The sequence below is a fragment of the Lathyrus oleraceus genome, chromosome 5 (assembly GCF_024323335.1).
Source record: "Lathyrus oleraceus cultivar Zhongwan6 chromosome 5, CAAS_Psat_ZW6_1.0, whole genome shotgun sequence".
Lineage (NCBI taxonomy): Eukaryota > Viridiplantae > Streptophyta > Magnoliopsida > Fabales > Fabaceae > Lathyrus > Lathyrus oleraceus.
In genome coordinates, this window is record NC_066583.1 from 460883545 (window position 1) to 460905655 (window position 22111).

Below are 22111 nucleotides of genomic sequence, written 5' to 3' on the forward strand. Positions count from 1 at the left end.
CTTGGAAAAAGAAAAAGAAACTATAGTTTATTGAATAATGTAGTGTGGTTTTGTTTGATGGAAGTTAGAAAATTGTGTTATTTAGAAAATGTGTGTGTTGTGTGAAGGTTAGAAAACATATAATGAGAATGAGGGATTATTGCGGGTGAGTGAAAATTTTGTAATGAATAAATTTTTACTAAAAAAATAAACCGTCTGTGTAATTCTCCTCTAATTTGTGTTCCCCTAAATTGTGAAAAAAATAGTCATTTTTACAGGAAAAATTAAGTCACTACAAATAGAAATGAATTAATTGTGACAAAGTACAATCAACTAGAAATAAGATCTAAAAAAGTTATGTCAAAATACATTGAATCCGTACACTTTTGATATTTTAATATTTTCTTATTATTGTTTATTAAATAGTTTATTAAATAAAAGCGAAAAAATAAAAAATAAAAAACTTAAAAATAACTATTAAATAAAAAACAAAAATTAATTTAGAAAAGATAAAAAAATACAATTTTTGTGAAAAAAAGGTTAAAAAAAACTTTAAAAAGTGGAAATAAGGTTAAAAAAAACTTTAAAAAGTGGAAATGGTTGGACTCAAACCCAAGACCTTAAGCTTGTAAATCCTTACACATGCCCTTCTACCAAATAAATCAATGTATTTAATTGAAATAGAATAGAACTATAATACTAATATGTTAATGAGAGTTAATTATATTAATAATATTAAAACCTCTATAATTTCATCGATTTATACTTTTATTATATAAATACTACCCCTAATTAATTGATTTTTTTTAATAAATAAGACATATTATCATGATTACTAATCCTACTAACCTTCCTAAAAATTAATAGTAATACCCTTTTTAGCATGCTCCTACAAATTATGTTTTTTTTTTCAAAAATCTAAATAATACCCCTAAATTAAAATTCACTCCTAAGAGGGACTAAAAAAATCAAAATGGTCTCGTTTGGACTTTTTAGGTCATTTGACAAGATGACTGATATGCTCTGGATGTGTTAGTGTCAGTTGAAATGAAAATGAAAATGAAAATGAAAATGAAAATGAAAAGGTGGTCAAAATTAGGGGTACGACACTTTGGTTGTGTGCCTTTACTGTTTTTTAGATTCAAACAGATATGCAAGTACGATCGGATGTAGAAATCAAGGAGAATCGCAAAGAATCGAAGAAGTTTTCCCATGCTCCAATAGACCTGCTACGGCCACCCGTAGCATCTGCTATGAGTCGTAGTCGAAGGTCTGGAACAAAAGCCCATATTTCACAGAGACAGTGGCCTGCTACGGACCGTAGCAGAAGGGCCTGGACAAGAGCATCTAAAAAAGGGGCCTGCTATGGCCACCCGTAGCACCGACTACGGGCCGAAGCAGGCATGTGTGCAAAAACCAGATATTTCCTTTGTTTTTGTTAATTTTAAGTGAAATGCGTTTTGGTCTATTGAAGACCTGATTTTGTTGACTATTATGGATCTGTGTGAGGAGAGAGAAAGTAAAAAGGAGGACTTTTATATTTAAGGGAGTTTTTCAGACAAGACGAGGGGAACTTTTTGGCAAGAGAAAAATTACAGGATTCAGAATTGGAGAAAACAAGGTTTTGGGGGAGACGAGATTTTCTGAGCGAAAGCACTTGAAGATCAAATTCATCTGAATACTTGTAATATCTACATTTATCTTTTGATTTCCTTGAATACTATGAGTAGCTAAATCCCCTAATGCTAAGGGGGTGTCCCTGATTTGAATAGGTAATGACTTTGAGTTTATATTTGCAATAACAATATTGTTTTTCATAATTAATCTATTCTCTTGATGTTCTTAATGCTTTCACTTTCGGAACAATTGAGATTGTTATACGATTATCAATTAGGTTGGGCCTCCATTGATAATGCTTTCATGAGATTATTCTACAGTAGATATTACCTAGGACTAGGGATACCCTGTAGAAACCAAATTGTTCTTGATATAAAAATGCTTAATTTCGTCGGTCAATTTCTATGGACATAGAGATTAGGTATGAATGATTAAATGTTTTCTCATTAAGACATTAGGAGAAAACACCTTTAAGAACTGATATTAATTAATTGATATTTGTTGTTGCAATAGTTTATTGAATAATGTAGTGTGGTTTTGTTGGATAGAAGTTAGGAAATTGTGCTATTTAGAAAATGTGTGTGTTGTGTGGAGGTTAGAAAATATGTAATGAGAATGAGGGATTATTGTGGGTGAGTGAAAATTTTGTAATGAATAAACTTTTACGGAAAAAAATGAACCATCAGAGAAATCATCATATGTTTAAAATAAATAAATTATTGTAAAACAAACGAAAAAACCTATTGAAAAAAAGGAAATTGAGATTTTAAAAAACTTGAGACTCAATGGGACTCTGTGTGATTTTCTGTGTAATTTCTTTGTGAAAATGTCTGTGTAATTCTCCTTTATTTGGTGTTCCCCTAAATTGTGAGAAAAATAGTCATTTTTATAGGAAAAATTAAGTCACATGCCCTTCTACCAATTTTTGAGAAAAAAGATAATAAAAAACTTTAAAAAAGTGGGAAAGGTTGGACTCAAATCCAAGACCTCATGCTTATAACTTCTTACACATGTCCTTCTACCAAATAAGCCAATGTATTTAGTTGAAATATAATAGAACTATTATACTAATATGTTAATGAGAGTTAATTATATTAATAATATTAAAACCTCTATAATTTCATCAATTTATACTTTTATTATGTAAATACTACCCCTAATTAATTAATTTTTTTAATAAATAAGACATATTATCCTGATTACTAACCCTATTAATCTTCCTAAAAATTAATAGTAATACCCTTTTTAACATGCTCCTACAAATTATGCTTTTTTTCAAAAATCTAAATAATACCCCTAAATTAAAATCCACTCCTAAGAGGGACTAAAAAATCAAAATGGTCTCCTTTTGACTTTTTCGGTCATTTGACAAGATGACTGGTATGCTCTGTATGTGTTAGTGTCAGCTAAAAATGTAAATGAAAAAGTGGTCAAAATTTGGGGTACGACAACTGCCCCTATTTAATCATCTTCAAACTGAGAGGATGATGACAATGAGCCTTCATCTTCTCATGGTGGAAGATGATTAAATATATAGAGGGACCCTAATTTTGACCACGTAGTTAGTGGATTTTGGGAATGCGCAAGGATTGAACAATCCTTGATGTTATATTAGCATCCAGACCAACCTTTGATGGAACCCCAATAATACTCTGGCGATTAATTTAAGCTCATCTGGGTGAAATTTGCATACAATTCCTATGATCATCCGATCATGTTACTGAAATTGGGTAGGACTCTGACGATCATCCGGTCATTGTTTGATAAAACTTTGGTAGAACTAGTGATAAATTCCTAATAAAACCCCTGGTAAAACTCTTGATGAAACCCTTGATACAACTTCTAATGGAACCCCTGATGATAAAACCCTGATGAAACCCTTTGACAAATTCTTGCTGGAACCCCTTGATTAATCCCTGATGATCAGTTTCAACCTCTCCGGGTGACACTTACCTATGAATCCTATGATCATCCAATCATGTCCCTGGATTCGGGTAGGACTTTAGTGATACCACAATCACTCTGACCCCTCTGGTGATACTCTGGTGAAACCCCTTGATCCGCTGTCGTGCACGGGTCAAAACGAGTGTTTTTCAAAAACGTAGTACGACGACAATTTTAACTCGGATATCGTTCTCACAAGGATTCTTGATTATTATTATCCAAAGGTAAATCGAATTAAGGGGGGGGGGTGTTTGGTTTGGTGTTCGATTAAGAAAAAGTGATTATTAAAAGCAATTCTTGAAATAAGCTGTTATGAAATAAGTGATTATGAAATAATTTAATCTACTGATTCAGTTCATACTATCATCGATTAATATAATTTTAATACCCTAAGCGGATTGTCTATTCCTATTTGGATACAAACTCAATGACAAGCGCGGTGAAGTTTGTGAGATGTGTGATCCTATTGTCCGAATTAAGCAAACGGGATAAGTTTTCATGGATTAGGCAAACATGATTGATCAGACACAAAAACGAATTAAGCAAACGTGACGTGCCTATGTTAGGATCATACAATCAACCAAATTGATCAATATATTTCATGCAATCGAATTAAGCATACAAGAACACAAAATATCATTGAAAGGAATTAAACTAAAATTAACATTATAATAATCTCAAGTTTTGGAACCTGAATTACGGCAGATCGAATCAAAGGGATTAGTTCTCCATGGAATTCGCACAAGCTTTCAAATTTTCGTGAATAGTGATGCTGTCTACTGTTTTCGGCTGCTTAGGTTATAGGAAAGGTAGAATAAACCTAATTTGGTCAAAACATAACCCAAGCCCAAACTAAATAACCCAACACAAAATATAAATCTAGTGCTGAAGGCTTCAACAGACTTTTCAACCATGCTACAGACCGAATTAGCTTCTGACTTCTTCATGAAAGTCGTAGCTCTTTCTCTTAGATTTCCAAAAACTGGTACCGCGCCTCGATTCGATACTCCTAGCTCTAGTTATAAATTTATTCGTGCAGACTGCTGATGGTGAAAGTAAACTGCGAAAAACAAATAAGTGTAAAAATAAGATAAATTATAAAAACACATTAAAAGGGAAAAATAACCAAACTAAAACATGGAAATGCATAAGTATAAATATAGAAGAATATGCATCAAAATGCACTGATCAAATTCCCCCACACTTGAACTTTTGCACTCCGAGCAAAATTTAAAATAAAACAAAGAAAACACAAACACATCATTAGTTACTCATCCTAGGCTACAAGTCTTCTTCGGTTAAGTTTGCATCGATAGGTACTAATCTTGCACACTAAGGATATCGTAGGAACACTAATCCATAATTGTGCAGTCATAAACTTCCTAAATACACAAATCAACTCGAATCATGTTATTCTGTTAAAGTCTAACTTACTCATCCTTCTTTTTGCTCTTTTTCATTCAGGCGCAATCACATTAAGCTCGTTATCTCCACACACCCATAGCAAGGCGATCGATTAGTGACTCTGATCCTTTTTGCACGGGATTCTAGTACTTACGTGGCATAACCCTTTGCTTACTCAGTTGTAGTTGCGGGGGATCGGACCGTAATCCGCCCTACCAAGTTCAGCCCCAGAAACCGCTGAACCAACTGACAACGAGTCTTCTTTTCAAATTTTTTTTGAAGGTTCTACATTCGTTGGGTTAAGTGATCGGGTGAGCGTCACCAAACTTAGAAGGTGCACTCCCTTTTCTTTCTTTTTTTTTTCTTTTTCGGAACACTCACTTATATTCATCGGCTTCCCTGTGTAGAGTGTTCGTGAGATGGTGCTGACTGCTGAAATAAACTACTCAAGAGCTGTCAGAGAATGAGAATTTAAGGCTAAAACATAATAAGAATTCGAATCAATTTCCATATGCAGGAGACTTATGGTGTTAAGACGATACCGATCTTGTGAATTTTTCCCAAGTCTCCGCAAACTAATCTCAAATTAGTCAGTCTATAGCCTAAAACTTTCAAGAAGATGCATTTTTTTATTTTTTTATGACTGAAAACAAACAAAACACTAACAAAAACAAGGAAAACAAACGAAACGAACGATTTCCCTCCCCCACACTTAAAATAAGCATTACCCTCAATGAAAAGACATTACTAATAAAGTATAAAGAAGGAAAGAAAGACTCCTTGATCAAGTTGCAGGGTAGTTAGGTGCTTCCAAAGAAAGCTCCTTTATGCTGACATCTTCAGTCATTGAACTTTCATGGAATAGCTTCAAGCGCTGCCCATTGACTTTGAAAGTCTTGTTATTACCTGCACTTTTTATTTCTACTGCATCATAAGGGAAAACATTAGTAATAACAAAAGGGTCAATCCATTTGGATCGAAGTTCCCAGCCATAAGCTTAAGGCGGGAATTAAACAGTAAAACCTGTTGGCCCACAGAAAATTCCTTCCTAGAAATCATTTTATCATGGAAGTGCTTAGTTTTCTCTTTATAAATCCTAGAGCTTTCATAAGCCTCTAGTCTAAGCTCTTCCAGCTGTTGTAATTGGAGTTTTCTTTCAATACCTGCTTGTTGTATCTCCAAATTACAACTTTTCACCGCCCAATAAGCACGGTGTTCTATCTCAACAGGAAGATGACATGCCTTACCAAAAAAACAAGTCGATAAGGTGACATCCCAATGGGTGTCTTGAAAGTTGTTCTTTGGGCCCAAAGTGCGTCTTCTAGACGACGGCTCCAGTCCTTCCTGTTTGGCTGCACCATTTTCTCTAAAACCTGTTTGATCTCCTTGTTTGAGATCTCAGCTTGCCCATTAGTTTGTGGGTGATATGCAGTAGAGACTCTGTACACAACTCCATACTTCCGGAGCAAAGCTTCCATGACGCAATTACAGAAATGAGTGCCTTGGTCACTTATGATAGCTCGTGGTATTCCAAACCTGCAAAAGATATTGGACTTGACAAAATCTGCAACAACTCTAGAATCATTAGTCCTAATGGGAATAGCTTCCACCCACTTTGAAACATAATCAACATCAAGCAAAATGTAAAGGAAACAAAATGATATAGGAAAGGGACCCATGAAGTCGATTCCCCATACATCAAATACCTCACAGAAAAGCATAGGCTGTTGAGGCATTTCACTCTTGCGAGTGATGTTTGTACCTGCTATCTGGCACTCTTTACAAGTGCGGTAAGTCTCATAAGCATCCTTAAAAACAGTTGGCCAATAGAAACCTGAATCAAGGACTTTTCTTGCAGTCCTTTGCGAACCAAAGTGTCCGCCGACTTGAGATGCATGAGAAAATTTCAAAATGGATTCAATCTCATAGTCGGGGACACATCTCCTAATTACCTGATCACTACCAAACTTCCAAAGATATGGATCATCCCAAACATAATATTTGGCATCACTCTTGAGTTTGTGAATCTGTGATCTAGATGCACCTGTAGGAAAAACACCAGCAACAAGAAAATTAACAATGTCAGCAAACCAAGGTGTAATCCCATGCAAAAGAAAAAGTTGCTTATTAGGAAAGTCATCCTGAATAGGAAAAGGATCTGCATCTCTCTCTATCCTGCTCAAGTGGTCAGCCACTAAGTTCTCAGCTCCACTTTTGTCTTTAATCTCTACATTAAATTCTTGGAGCAACAACATCCACTGAATCAACCTCGGTTTTGCATCCGACTTCTTCAATAAGTACTTTAATGTTGCATGGTCAGTAAAAACAACAACCTTGGAACCTAGCAAATATGATCTGAATTTATCAAGAGCAAAAACAATAGCTAGCAGTTCTTTTTCAGTGGTAGCGTAATTTGACTGTGCAGAATCTAAAGTTCTAGAAGCATAGTAAACAACATGGGCAGCCCTGTCAACCCTTTGTGCAAGGACAACCCCAACAGCATAATTAGACGCATCACACATAATCTCAAAAGGGAGGGTCCAGTCCAGTGGCTGGATTATGGGAGCGGAGGTCAATGCTTTCTTCAAGAAGTCAAACGCTTGTTTGCATTTGTCATCAAAGTTGAAAGTGACATCATTCTTCAACAAGTTTGACAGCGGAAGAGCTATCTTGCTGAAATCCATGATGAAACGCCTGTAAAAACCTGCATGACCAAGAAAAGAACGAATCTCGCGAACGCAAGGGGTAAGGCAGTGTAGAAATCACATCTATTTTAGCAAGGTCAACAGAAATTCCTTTTTCTGAAATTATGTGACCCAATACAATTCCCTGATCAACCATAAAGTGACATTTTTCATAATTTAAAACGAGATCAGTTTCGATGCATCTTTCTAAAATCAAGCTCAAAATGCTCAAGCATGCATCAAAAGAGGAACCATAGACAGTGAAATCGTCCATAAAGACTTCCATGCAATTTTCAATGAAATCAGAAAAATGCTAACCATGCATCGCTGGAAAGTTCCAGGAGCATTGCAAAGACCAAAAGGCATCCTCCTGTAAGCAAAAGTACCGAAGGGACAAGTAAAAATGGTCTTCTCTTGATCTTCCGATGCAATATGAATCTGAAAGTAACCTGAAAAACCATCAAGAAAATAGTAATGTGATTTACCAGCAAGTCGTTCAAGCATTTGGTCAATGAACGGTAAAGGAAATTGATCCTTTCTTGTAGCCTGGTTCAATCTCCTGTAATCAATACAAACTCTCCAGCTATTCTGAACTCTAGTGGGAACAAGTTCATTCTTTTCATTTTTTACCACTGTGAGTCCTGATTTCTTAGGTACAACCTGCACTGGGCTTATCCATTTACTGTCAGAGATAGGATAAATGACACCTGCTTGCAAGAGTTTGGTTACCTCCTTCTTCACAACATCAAGAATCAAAGGATTAAGCCTCCTTTGGGGCTGCCTTACTGTTTTCGCTCTGTCCTCAAGTAATATCCTGTGCATGCACATCGACGGACTAATACCTGAGAGGTCGGCTAATGTCCACCCGATTGCCCTCTTGTGGTTATTTAAAACCTGCAAAAGCTTGTCTTCCTGATCGAAATCAAGGTTAGAAGAAATAATAACAGGGAGTTTTTCATTAGTCTCCAAATAAGCGTATTTCAGGTTTTTAGGGAGCTGTTTCAGCTCTAAAGATGGGGGTTTCTCGATGGATGGAATGCTTGGGCCAGTCGGGATGTCAAGAGCATCAACTGAAAAAAAGCTTCATCGGCAACAACTTCACCTGTAGGAAATGTATCAGGCTGCAAGGCAGCATCAATCTCAGCATACATAACACAAAGGTTAGTGTTAGTACAATCAACACATGAGTAGATATCATCAAAACCAGATAAAGATGGAAAATCAAGTGAAAATAAATTAGAACAGGTGTCCTCAACCAGCTCAGATATCAAATCCAAATGAAAAACAAAATGCTCTTCCAAGGGGTGTTTCATGGCATCGAAAATGTTAAATTTTGCGACAATGTCACCAAATTCCATGGACATGGTTCCATCGTCAACATCAATTTTTGTCTTCGCCGTTTTCATGAACGGTCTGCCTAAAATGATGGGAGATCTGTTTGTCTTAGTCTCTCCTTCCATGTCCAGAATGTAAAAATCTACAGGAAAAATTAAATCGTTAACTTGGACAAGGACATCTTCCACTACGCCAGTCGGGCGTGCATTGCTCTTGTTCGCCAATTGGACGATCAAACCTGTATGCTGCAAAGGACTAAGATCAAGGTTATTATAAACAGAAGTAGGCATAACATTAATGCCCGCTCCCAAATCAAGCATGCAATTTTTGAATTTACTATCCCCGATGGTACAAGGGACAATAAAAGTTCCCGGATCCTTTTGCTTTTGTGGCAAGAGCTGAGTGATGGCTGAAACATTTTTCTCGCCTGTAACTTTTTCAGATGAAGGCTTGGGCTGATAAAAAGCAGAAATATTTCTTCCCAAGTTAACTCTCGCATTTCCTTTAATCCTCCTCTTATTTGTACACAAATCCTTCAGAAACTATGCACACTTAGGAACCTGTTTAATTACATCAAGAAGCGGAATATTTACTGCAACTTTTCTAAAAACATCCAATATCTCTCTTTCCTTGTCTCCCTCCTCAATTCTTTTATTTTCCATAACTCTATGTGGGAAGGGGACTGGTGGCACCTACTCTTTTTCTTTAATTTTTTTAGATGAAACAGGTTCAGATGGAGTAGGTTCAGGTTCAGATGTTACCTCAATAATTTTTTTATTTTTTTCAGGGGCTGTTTCTGTAACCTTTCCAGATATCAATGAAATCGCACTCACATTAGCATTAGAATCCTTTGGATTGACAACTGTTTGAGCTGGAAGATGGTTCGACCCTTGGGCTTGCATGTTATTTATTTGAGTAGCAAGTTTTCCCATTTGCGTGTTCAAGGTCTGAATGCTAGAATCGGTCCTTTGTTGGAATTGGAGATTATTGGTGGCCATTTGTTTGACAAGATCTTCTAAGGATGGTCCGGAAGGTGCAGGGGCAGCCACTTGAGGTGGGTTCTGTTGTGGGTTTCCATATCGAAGGTTGAGATGGTTCCTTCAATTGGGATGGTATTTATTGGTGGACATGTCAGGAGTATTATTATACCTGTTTTGATTGGAAAGGTTGGTTGCATAAGCTTGAGGCAACTCAGTAATGGACTCGTCTCTCAGAATAGGACAAGTATCGGTCGGGTGCTCATGAGAAGTACAAATACCACACACTGTTGCTGTTTGAGGTTTTGCTACTGCCAACTGTTTGACTAAGGCAGTGAGCTCGTCAATTCTGGTCTCTAAAGCTTTGTTGGAAGAAACCTTAATTTGATTCACGCCTTTGCTTTACACATAATTGTCTCTAGTAGTGAACTGTTGGGAGTCTTATCAACAAGTGCTCCACCGCTAGCAGCATCAAGAATGTTCCTATCCATCAGTGTCAAACCCTCATAAAAGTACTGGATGAGTAGTTGCTCGGTGATCTGGTGCTGAGGGCAGCTGGATACCAAGTGTTTGAATCTCTCCCAATACTCGGTCAATGACTCATTACTCTGTCTAATACCACAAATCTCCTTTCTTATCGAGGCAGCTCTGGAGGCAGGAAAATATCTCTCTAAGAACACTTTTTCAGGGCATTCCAGCTTGCAATTGAATTTGGCTCGAGATAATATATCCAATCATTTATTGCACCCTGCAATGAAAAAGGAAAAGCTCGAAGTTTGATGTGATCTTCAGTGATCCCTTCAGGCTTCAATGGTGTAGAACACACCACCTGGAATTCTTTCAAATGTTTGTGCGGATCCTCACCTGCAAGACCACTAAACTTGGGCAACAAGTGTATTAAACCCGATTTTAATTCAAAAGGAACAGCAACAACATCATATTCAATACACAAGCCATTATAATTCACATCAGGTGCAACCAATTGCCTTAAGGTTCTATTGTCAACCATTTCAAAAACAAACACAAAGAAGGGAATTGATCAAAATAAATTCAGAAAAATAAAGTGACACCGAATTTAATGACTTAAAAATATAATTTTGAGAATTTTTTTCGACCCTATGAAAACATTAAAAAATTCATAAAAAATAGAAAAAGAGGAATTTGGGAAATTGAAAGCAAAGTCCCTTAACTACTTTGTAGTAAGGGACAAATGATCAGAGAGTTTTTTTACACAAGACTGTCGGAACAGATTTTTAATCGGACGTAATTTTCCCAAATACCAATTTTTTTTTCACTTTTTGGACTCTAAAACGCGAGTTGGGCAGAACCGTGAGGAAACTAAGACCTAGACGCGTAAACACTAAACCTATGACTCTAAAAATGATTAATATAATCAAGAATCCCCGACAACGGTGCCAATTTGATCCGCTGTCGCGCGCGGGTCAAAACGAGTGTTTTTGAAAAACGTAGTACGACAACAATTTTAACTCGGATATCGTTCTCACAAGGATTCTTGATTACTATTCTTGAAAAACGTTGTTTGGTTTGGTGTTCGATTAAGAAAAAGTGATTATTAAAAGCAATTCTTGAAATAAGCTGTTATGAAATAAGTGATTATGAAATAATTCAATCCACCGATTCAGTTCCTACTATCATCGATTAATATAATTTTAATACCCTAAGCGGATTGTCTATTCCTATTTGGATACAAACTCAATGACAAGCGCGGTGGAGTTTGTGAGATGTGTGATCCTATTGTCCGAATTAAGCAAACGGGATAAGTTTTCATGGATTAAGCAAACATGATTGATCAGACACAAAAAAGAATTAAGCAAACGTGACGTGCCTATGTTAGGATCATACAATCAACCAAATTGAATCAATATATTTCATGCAATCGAATTAAGCATACAAGAACACAAAATATCATTGAAAGGAATTAAACTAAAATTAACATTATAATAATCTCAAGTTTTGGAACCTGAATTACGGCAGATCGAATCAGAGGGATTTGTTCTCCATGGAATTCGCACAAGCTTTGAAATTTCCGTGAATAGTGATGTCGTCTACTGTTTTCGGCTGCTTAGGTTATAGGAAAAATAGAATAAACCTAATTTGGTCAAAACATAACCCAGGCCCAAACTAAATAACCCAACACAAAATATAAATCTAGTGCTGAAGGAATCAACGGATTTTTCAACCATGCTACAGTCCGAATTAGCTTCTGACTTATTCATGAAAGTCGTAGCTCTTTCTCTTAGATTTCCAACGACTGGTAGCACACCTTGATCCGATACTTCTAGCTCCGGTTATGAATTTATTCGTGCAGACTACTAATGCTGAAAATAAACTGCGAAAAAGAAATAAGTGTAAAAATAAGATAAATTATAAAAACACATTAAAAGGGGAAAATAACCAAACTAAAACATGGAAATTCATAAGTATAAATATAGAAGAATGTGCATCAAAATGCACTGATCACCCCTTGATAAAGTTCTGGTAGACCCCCTTGATGGAACTCTTTGATGAACCTTCAGATAGAATCCCTAGATGAAACCCTTGATAAAACCCTTTTGATGTAATCCCTTGATGAAACCCCTTGATAGAAATCTGGTGAAACCCCTTGATGGAACCCTTTATGGAACCCCTTGATGAAACTCCTGATAGAACCCCTTGATAGAATCCTTTTATGAAACCCCCGATAAAATCCTTGGTGATATCCATGGTGAAACCCTGGTGAAACCCCTTTGATAAAAATCTGATGAAATACCTAATGAAAATCTTAATGGTACCTTTGATGAAAAATGAAACTATTTTTGATCAATTTTAACCCTTATGGGTGAAACTTGTATACGATTCCCATGATCATCCGATCATTTTACAGGAATCGGGTAGTACTCTACTGATAACCGGATCACTCTAGATGAAACCCCTTGGTAAAATTCTGGTAGAACCCCTTGAAGGAATCTTTCGATGACACTCCTGATAAACCTTTTTGATAAAATCACTTGACAAAACCCTTTTGATAAAATCCATTTATAAAATTCTGGTGGAACCTTTTGATAGAGAATCCTGGTGAAACCCTCTAATAAATCCTTGATGAAACCCCTTGATAATAACACTTTGCTGAAAAATTCTTTTTCAAACCTGGTGAACCCTTGATGGATAATGCTCTGACGAAAACCCCTTGATTGAACCCCTTTGATAAAACTCATTTGATAAAACCCCTTGGTAAAATCCCTTGACAAGTCTCGTGTGTGGGATATGTTAATAAGCTGGAGATATGAGAGGTGAAGACCCTGCTTAATAGTTGATAACGATAATTCAGGATGACCGACTACTGGATAGATTCCTTTGACGACTAACGGTGTGTGAGTTTGTTGGGGAAGTCATTTATTGAGAATGACCTATGGAGATGTTACTTACTGGGGAAGACTAATAAGCATTCCTACTTGGGGAATTGTACTGGTATAGCTAGGGATTAGACTTCGATTGTCATCGGTATAAGAACTGACAACTCATTATTGGCAAGAAAGTTGATGTAAGACCCGAAAGATCTGAAGGAAATAACATTGGTCTAAGAACCGTAAAACAAGATGACAAACGGTGTAATAACTGAAGTGAAGGTATGACGACAATGTAAGAATCGAAGTGACTGAATGACAACGGTGTAAGAACTAAAGTGACTGAATGACAATGGTGTAAGAACCGAAGTGACTAAATGATAATGGTGTAAGAACCGAAGTGATCAGTGGTGTAAGAACCATAAATAGGATATTGTCATGCATAAGACTAGAGCAAAAACTTCTGCTGGGGAGTTATCTGAGAGTAAAAAGGAGATTGATAGAAGAACTCGATGTCTATACTGGGGAAGACTGATGTCACGTAAGATGACTTTCTACTGGGGAATAGACTTCCAGGCGAGGTTCCCTAAGGAGTGTGAGTGTTAAGGAAAGTCCTAAAAAATCCTTGCAAGGATCTAGTGAAGGAATTGTATACCATTATGGCATACCGGGGACAATGTTGCTAAGTATTTTCTGCTTGGAGAATGAGTTCCAAGGATAGTTGTTGGGGAATTGTCCTTAAGACTGACTCACTAGGGTGTACAGTGAGAAAGAGCTAGGGAGAAGCCTGGACTGAGATCTATTGCAGACTTAGCTGGGGATGGATCCAGACTCTCATGATGAGTCCTGAGTCTCAGCCTGTGTTATATATCTATGTTACGTATGCATGTTATGCTATGTCATGTATGCATGTTTAGAGTTTGTATGATGTAATACTCCACATTCATGGATGTGATGCATGAATACGATGTTGTGCATGATTCGTCCATAGATGATTTTTCCATGGATGATATAATATTTGGAGAATAAGGCTTATTTTCTTTTAGTAAAGAGTTAAGCGGGACCTTCAGAAAGTGGCTTTTAAAGGATGGGTTCTAGAATTGTTAATGAGGATGGCTTTTTGGTAGGGTGCCATGTAGGATTGAGCTTTTGTGAGGTATTGAATATCGAGAGTAGTCGGGATTTTTGGATGTAGGTACCCAAGTAGGATTGGGCTTTTGAAGATGTTAGATTCATGTTATGGGAATATGATAAATGAATGGGATGATATGCATGGTTTGACACTAGAGCGCGGCGACATGGTTAATGCATGAAAATGATTTGAATGTTTCCATAAGTGCCCCTGTAGTGGGTCGTGGACTATTAAGGCTTAGAGAGGTTGCTTGTATTACAAGGCTATTTGTCAAAAAATGGTAGTGGGGTATTGAGCTAGCATGACTTCCCACTATTCGTTGCGAACTTGATGATTGTTGATGTATCAAAGAGCTGGTATGTGAATCTTAAAAGTATTGAGAGGGATTGTCCCCGCAATATCCTATAGTTTCCCTAGCCTGTTGGGTCTTTGAAGAAATTTGTATCAATATGAATTTGAAGTGGATTGGCCATACCATGCACTTGAGACGTCATGTTGTAGTATTAGCCTTGGAGAGATTCATCCTTGACTAATAGACCCTTGGAATGATATGCCCTAGATGAACTGTTCTTTTGAAGCAGTCTCTTTTGATCAAGCCTTACGGTGGTCTGTCCCAGATTGATAGAGCCTTGAAGGGTATTTCCCTTATTTGTAGGTCTTCATTGAATGATTTTCCTGAAGAGGAAGTTAGATCCAACCGTGATTTGATACGACCTCAAGATGAACTTCCCCAGTATGTGAATCTTCGAAAAGTAGGCCCCTGATTAAATGACTTTTGGAATGATTGACCTTACTATGCCCTTGAGTTGGTATGCCTCAGCATGAAAGTCTTGAAAAGTATGTCTCCGATCATTAGGTTCATGGAAGTGATTTGACATAAGTGTGTCAAATCTCGGAATGCTTGAGAATGAACTTGGGCCCCACAATGTTGTGACTTTTATATGACTTGCCCCAGTATTTGAATCTTGAAAGGCCTGGCCCTAATAATTAGGATCCAGAGGTAATGCCTGAAAAGGAACCTGGATCTTACCATGTTGTGATATGAACTGGATATGGGTTGCCCCAATATTTGAGTTTTGCAAGGTCCGCCCTTGATTATGAGGGTCTAAAGGAGTGTTCTGAGAAGGAACTTGGATCCCGCAGTGCTATGATATGACCCTAATATGGACTTCCCATGGTATATGAACCTTGCAAGGTATGCCCCTGATAAATTGGTGTCGGCCAATTTTTAGAATGATTTGCCCCATGTCACTAGGATCTGGAAGAGTTGTATAAAAAAAAGACTTGGGTCCCACAATGTTTCGAGAGTTGTATTAGATACAATTGGAAGGAGTTCCTACCTAAATAACCTAGTTTTGTGTAATCCGCCTACGCGGACTTAGAACAAAGTGAAATATGGATCTCGACCCACTAGAAAATCTTCCAACGGGATTTTCCGAATCAAATGATGAGGGTCATTTATTTTGAGTAAAATAGTGGGAACATATTTAATTAAAGGCCTAATTAAATATGTTATTGATACTTATATTTTCATTAATCTCAACAAACACCTCTAACAAACATTTTGCGATCAATCCTTGACAAGGAAAAATTGTCTGGGACAAATTTTCTGGATTGGCACCGAAACCTGAGGATTGTCCTCAAACATGATAGAAAGCTGTATGTCTTGGAGAAACCTGTTCCTGAAGAGGAACCTCCTAGTTCTGCACCTAAGGCAGAAAGAGATGCTTATAAGAAGCATGTCGATGATGCCAATGAAACTGCTTGTCTTATGCTAGCTACCATGAACTCAGAATTGCAAAAGCAACATGAGAACATGGCAGCGTTCGATATGATCGAACACCTGAAGATGCTCTATCAAGAGCAAGAAAGGCATGAAAGGTTTGAAGTTTCAAAATCCCATTTTCAAGGTAAGTTAGCTGAGGGAGCCCCTGTAGGTCCCCATGTGCTCAAGATGATTGGGTATGTGGAAAACCTTGAAAGGTTGGGTTTTCCCCTCGGAAAGGAACTTGCGACTAATTTGATCTTGCAATCGTTGCCAGATAGATTCAGTCAATTTGTCCTAAATTTCAATATGAATGATATGGACAAATCTCTTCCTGAACTGCTAGCCATGTTAAGAACAGTTGAGCAGAATCTGAAGCCAAAAGAGAAGTCCATTCTGATGATCGGAAATGGAAAGAGACAGAACAAAAGGCCCACCAAGCAGGGTGATAAAGGGAAAGGCAAGTAAGTTGCCAAACCCAAACCCACTGTTGCTGCTTTGAAGCCTAGTGGAGGCATAACAAAGGCAGACACCTACTTCCATTACGGTAAGACCGGACACTGGAAGAGAAACTGCCTAAAGTACCTGGAAGAAAGAAAAGGATGAAACCTAATGCGTTAAATCTAACTTACCTTTGGCATTATCGAATAGGCCACATAAATGAGAAACGCATTTCCAAACTCCATAAAGATGGACTCTTGGACTCTTTTGATTATGAATCATATGAGACATGCAGATCTTGTGTAATTGGAAAGATGACAAAGTCTCCATTCACAGGAAAAGGTGAAAGAGCGAATGATCTTTTGGGCCTCATACATACTGATGTATGTGGACCACTGAACATACCAGCCAGAGGAGGTTTTCAGTACTTCATCACATTTACTGATGATTTTAGTAGATATGGTTATGTGTATTTAATGAAACACAAATCAGAGTTGTCGCACCTCGAAAAAATGGGGATACGACTTCAAAGCGAAGCGCGATCGCACGCTCACAATGATGGACCGAACAGAGTCGCCACCGAACTTTATTTATTCCTAAAAAGGAAAGGGGAAATATCGATAAAACCCAAGACAAAATGACAATGATTATGGTCGTCGCAACCAATATCAGGGTTCGGGAGTCGATTACGCAAGGGGAAGGTATTAGTACCCCTCACGTCCGTTGTACTCAACGGGAACCATTAGGTTAGTTGTGTGCGTTAGTGTTAGTTGAAATATTAGGCTTTTCGAATTATTAGGTGGGAAAGAAAGAAAGGATGAGAAGAGAATGTTTTTTGGATTTTTGACGAAGGACTAAACCTAAGTTTTTTATTAGTGGGCCTGACAAGATTTAAAAATCCTGCTCCTACGTATCTCAAAAGAGAAATCAAGGCTTACGTAGTTCTGGGTAGAAAAATGTTTGTTTGTTGGTCGATTTTAGCGAAAGCTATACTGTATTAATCGACATAAACATTGTTTTACCCAAAACAGATGAGGAGTGGACGCATACCACACATCAAACGGACTTATAAATCTACATTCGGAAAAGCGTCACTTATCTCGACTCAACAATCGTGGCCGAAACATTATTTTGTATCACTTAAGACAATATATCTTTCATTTATGAAAAAGGTTCTTTGATTAGTCGCACGTCAGCGAAAAAGAGTTTGATTGGTTAGATATATTTTGAGTGATGGCGAGAGCTTGGATGAGCGAGATATACATCTCGAATCCTAGCCTCAGGAGTGCACGGTATACACCATGTTCCATTTCCATCTTCATTGGCAAAAGTATTTAATAGAGATTAAGTATTTTTAGGTTTGATTGAGAAAGGGTTTGAAGAAACCACATTGACAATTTTAGACGATGGCGAGAGTTAAGATTGGCGAGGCATCCACCTCAAATCTTAATCTCAGGAGTGCACGGTATACACCATGTTCCATTTCCATCTTTATTGAAAAAGTATTAAGGTAGGAATTAGGTATTTTGAAGTTTGAAAGACGAGTACTTGTGACTTACAAGCTCTTACAGCTTGGGTCTAACACTCGGGACTACGTTTGGACATTCCACCCAGACAACCTGTTTCTTTCCAATGTTGTTAAGAAAAATAGTTCGAATATTTACGAGTGTTTTGGAGAGAAGACGAATATTTATGGCTTGCAAGCTCTTACAGCTTGAGCCTAATATTCGGGATTATAACTGGATATTCCATCCAGGATAATCTTTTTCTTCACGTTTTAATTAGAAAACGATTTAAATATTAGAGTGTGGAAGGGAAGACGAATATTTATGGCTTGCAAACTCTTACAGCTTGAGCCTAATATTCAGGATTATAACTGGATATTCCATCCAGGATAATCTTTTTCTTCACGTTTTAGAAAAGGGTTTGAATATTATGTTTGACTTGTGAAATGACCTTGAAATGATTCACATTATTTTTGGAATGTATTTTGAAATTGAGGAAAGTTGAAATTGATTTTGAAATCGAGTGAAATTTGAGTATGATTATTTACACGTGTAAAAGTATAGATATTGGTACTAATAACCTAACTAAATTAGTTAACACACAAAAATCGACTAATCGAATAAAATAATATCGGAAATTCCACCATTAATTAAATCTAAAAGGTAAACATTTAAAGATACAATCAACTAAATATTGATTAAATTAAATTGATAAAAATAAAATAAATAGTAGAAGTTATATATAAAATAAAATAAAATAATAAGCATAACAAATAGAAACATGAAGATTTGCTATCCCCAAGTATCGAACCCACTCCTTAAAGACAATGAGACTACTCTCTCTCCACTAGACCACTTATGATTAGTTATTATTTACAATAACAACTTGGATATATAAACCAGAACAGATTAAAATTAAAATTAAAAAATAAAAGCTAAAATAAGATAGTCTGTTGGACTACCAATTAAATGATGGAGGAATCAAGAAATAAACCCTAGCCGCCTGGCTGTTGGGTTTTCAAAAGAGAAATGGATTGGGAACACCAAAAATAATACATTAATATACACTTTTTTTAATAAAACAGAGGAAGACTAAAAGTGTTAATTAATTTTTATGGTTTAAATGTTTGTTTTGTTTAAAAAATAAAATGAGAAAATACGAGATGTACAGTAACAGAAACAATCCTTCATCGTCCTCAATCCTGTTCTCTCTCTTCTCAATCGTTCATCTCCAACCTTCGCTCACCATTCCGTCTCTCAAACGCTCATCCTCAACCTTTCGCTCTCACCAAATCCCAATCGCTCTCACTAAATCTCAATCGCTTACACTAATCTCACCCAAAACTCTCAAACGCGTCTCTCTTTCCCAATCGCGCCTCGAATCTTTCCGTCTCTCAAACCCAACCTCAAACCTTCACTCTACATGCAACCAGAAACAAAAGCTTTAACAAGATTTAAACGGATAAAAACTCACCTTCGGCGATGATTCCTGCGGTGGCGGTGAGTTTGCAAGCCTCTGATTTTTTCGTTTCTTTTCTGGGTTTTCCTCGCCTCCGAATTTTGGCTCCCCCTTCTCTTGTCCGCCTCCTTCCTTTTTATATCTTGCAATTAGGGTTTCGATTTGGTCTATGGTGATCAAAACAAGTATCCCTGCGAAGTTCTTTTGGTGGACTCAGTTTGGATCGGTCTTTTTGATGCTTGGATTTGGAAAAGGTAACCTGAACCTATGCTTTTTCTTCTACTTTGTCTCAACTCCATTTTGGGATATTTTTCAAAATTTACTGCTTTGACTAATTGCTTTATGTTTTACTGCAGTGAATTTGGTGAAAACATGAGGAGCTTTTGTTTTTCACATGGCTTTGGTTTTGAACTCGGTTTTGGATGGCTTGTGCATCCAGCATGGTTTGACTTCTGCAATTTGATGTATCATAATGACCTTGTAGGATACACTCATCATTCTAGTTTTGGTTTGTAGCATTATAGCTCTGATGTTTATTGCAAAAGCTTGGGTTTTGAGCTAAGACTGTCAAAATTAGAATCAATCTCAAGGTTATGGTTATGACTATGATCCTCACTTTCAACAGAAGTTGCTGGACCAAGACTGGATTTCAAAAGAGTTGAATCCTGGGAACTCCACTTCCGACCACCATCACTCTCTAGGGAACCACCCGAATATCTTCCAAGGTATTGAGTTTTTCTAGAAAAACCAACATACCCATCTTCAGATGATGTTCCTACAACATCAGATGGATCATAGGAAGACTTGGAACGTTGTCGCTCTTTCTTGCTCTGCATATAGTTTATTAGCTCTACTTCAATGCGAGGGGTGTACTGTTTAAGGGCTCGTCTCAAAGAATTTTGTTCTTCCACTGACAAACTCAGAATGAAATTAAGAACTGCAGTTGAATCGAAGTGAGTATACACTGATATAATGCAAGTAATAGCTGATTCTTTAAGCTTTGTATTCTTGTCATGAACCAAAGGGGTTAACTTAGCAAGCCACAATTTTAGTATGCCAATATTAGCAGCACCTTCTGCATTCATTGTATGCTTGTTAAAGGAATTGATTGCAAATTCAATCACGGCCAATTTAGCCTTTGGAGACCTTTGTTCGTCTAGTGAACGTAATAGTGCAGGTAAGAGAGAATCGATACTGCAAGTTTTGCTAACAATTTCCAATGTTGTAGAACATGGCTGCCTAACAACCTCTTTAGGATCAATTAACCGGGAAAAGACATGTGGTAATATTCTTTCCATGTAACCCTCAAAAGGATTTCGACACGCCGGAACAATATCTGCTAGTGTTGAAAGAGCAGCCTGTGCAACTTTATGGTGAGGGTCATCTAAGTGCTGGAAAAATAACTTCATTACCTTCTCAAAATTCTGAACAACTTCAAGAGTTCCCTTTGGACCTTGCTGCAACAGTGAGTGAAGATAGTTAAAGGCAGCAACCCTAGAAAACCAGTCAGAACCTGACCTGAGTCCTTCTCTCAAAGCTTCACGAAGAGATGCAGGTCCTTTTGTATAACCTGACATCTCTCCAGGAGATAGGTGGTTGTCATCAAAACTCCTCCTCCTGCCAGCAGACATACGTCCGGCTACATTCTTTCTCACTAGTGGCCTCTGAAAATTAGGCACATAACTATTATGTGATTCTCTAAAGTTTCCATCTCTATAAGGGGCATCCAAATACTGCTTGTCAGTGTTGTGGTTCGTAAATCGCCTAGCCTCCCTAATATCACTAATGTCATCAACAGAACTTCTTTCATGTAATCTTTCAGAAGGCCTTCTAGTTGAATATGAGGATAATGATGGTAATGGCTCAGTTTCAACATTACTATGATATGATGACTTGGCATAATCTTTGGAAGCTTGAATTTAGATTCTTGATGGAGCTTTGATTGTTCATTAGGATTGTACTTGTAGGATTTATGTAATATGATGAACTTGTAAGAAAACGTTGTGAAATGTAATTTGGAACATGACTTTGTAATTTATGGAAATGTTGTAATGCTTGTGTAATGTCATCGTTTTGTGATTTATGCGCTTTGAGCGCAAATATATTTTGGAATTGGAATGAAATTGGCAAATGCAATGGTTATCTAGTGTCGGAAACTTATGACATTTACATAAAAAAATGGTTGTAACAAACTTGGTTTGAATGAAATGAATTTGTGATTGTAATTTGAGCTTGGTTGATGTGTTTGTAAAATGTGATAAGAATGGCGAGACCTTGGTTTATGAAATGGATGTTTGGTTATAAAACAGATATGGATTTTTAGAAATAATCCAAGACTAATCTAAATGTCAATTTAAAATAAAAAACCAACAAAACCAATTAAAATCAAATTAATCTATAATTTGTTAAAATTACTTTGATATCAACTCTAACATTTATTTTGAAAATTAAAATCAATTAGAGTTTGAATCATTAGTAAAAAAACGATTAAGATTAACTTGAAATTTGGAATTAGACTTAATTTG

The 22111-nt window shown here is 36.9% G+C and overlaps 1 protein-coding gene across 1 annotated transcript; it reads right to left on the reverse strand.

The window, feature by feature from the left end:
• Positions 1-20119: 20119 nt before the first annotated feature.
• On the reverse strand, positions 20120-21502 carry LOC127081338 (CLIP-associated protein-like; the record flags this gene model as incomplete). The annotated part of the gene is made up of 1 exon (XM_051021605.1): positions 20120-21502. A coding segment is annotated over one exon (1383 nt), but the record flags the coding sequence as incomplete, so codon positions are not given.
• Positions 21503-22111: the final 609 nt, after the last annotated feature.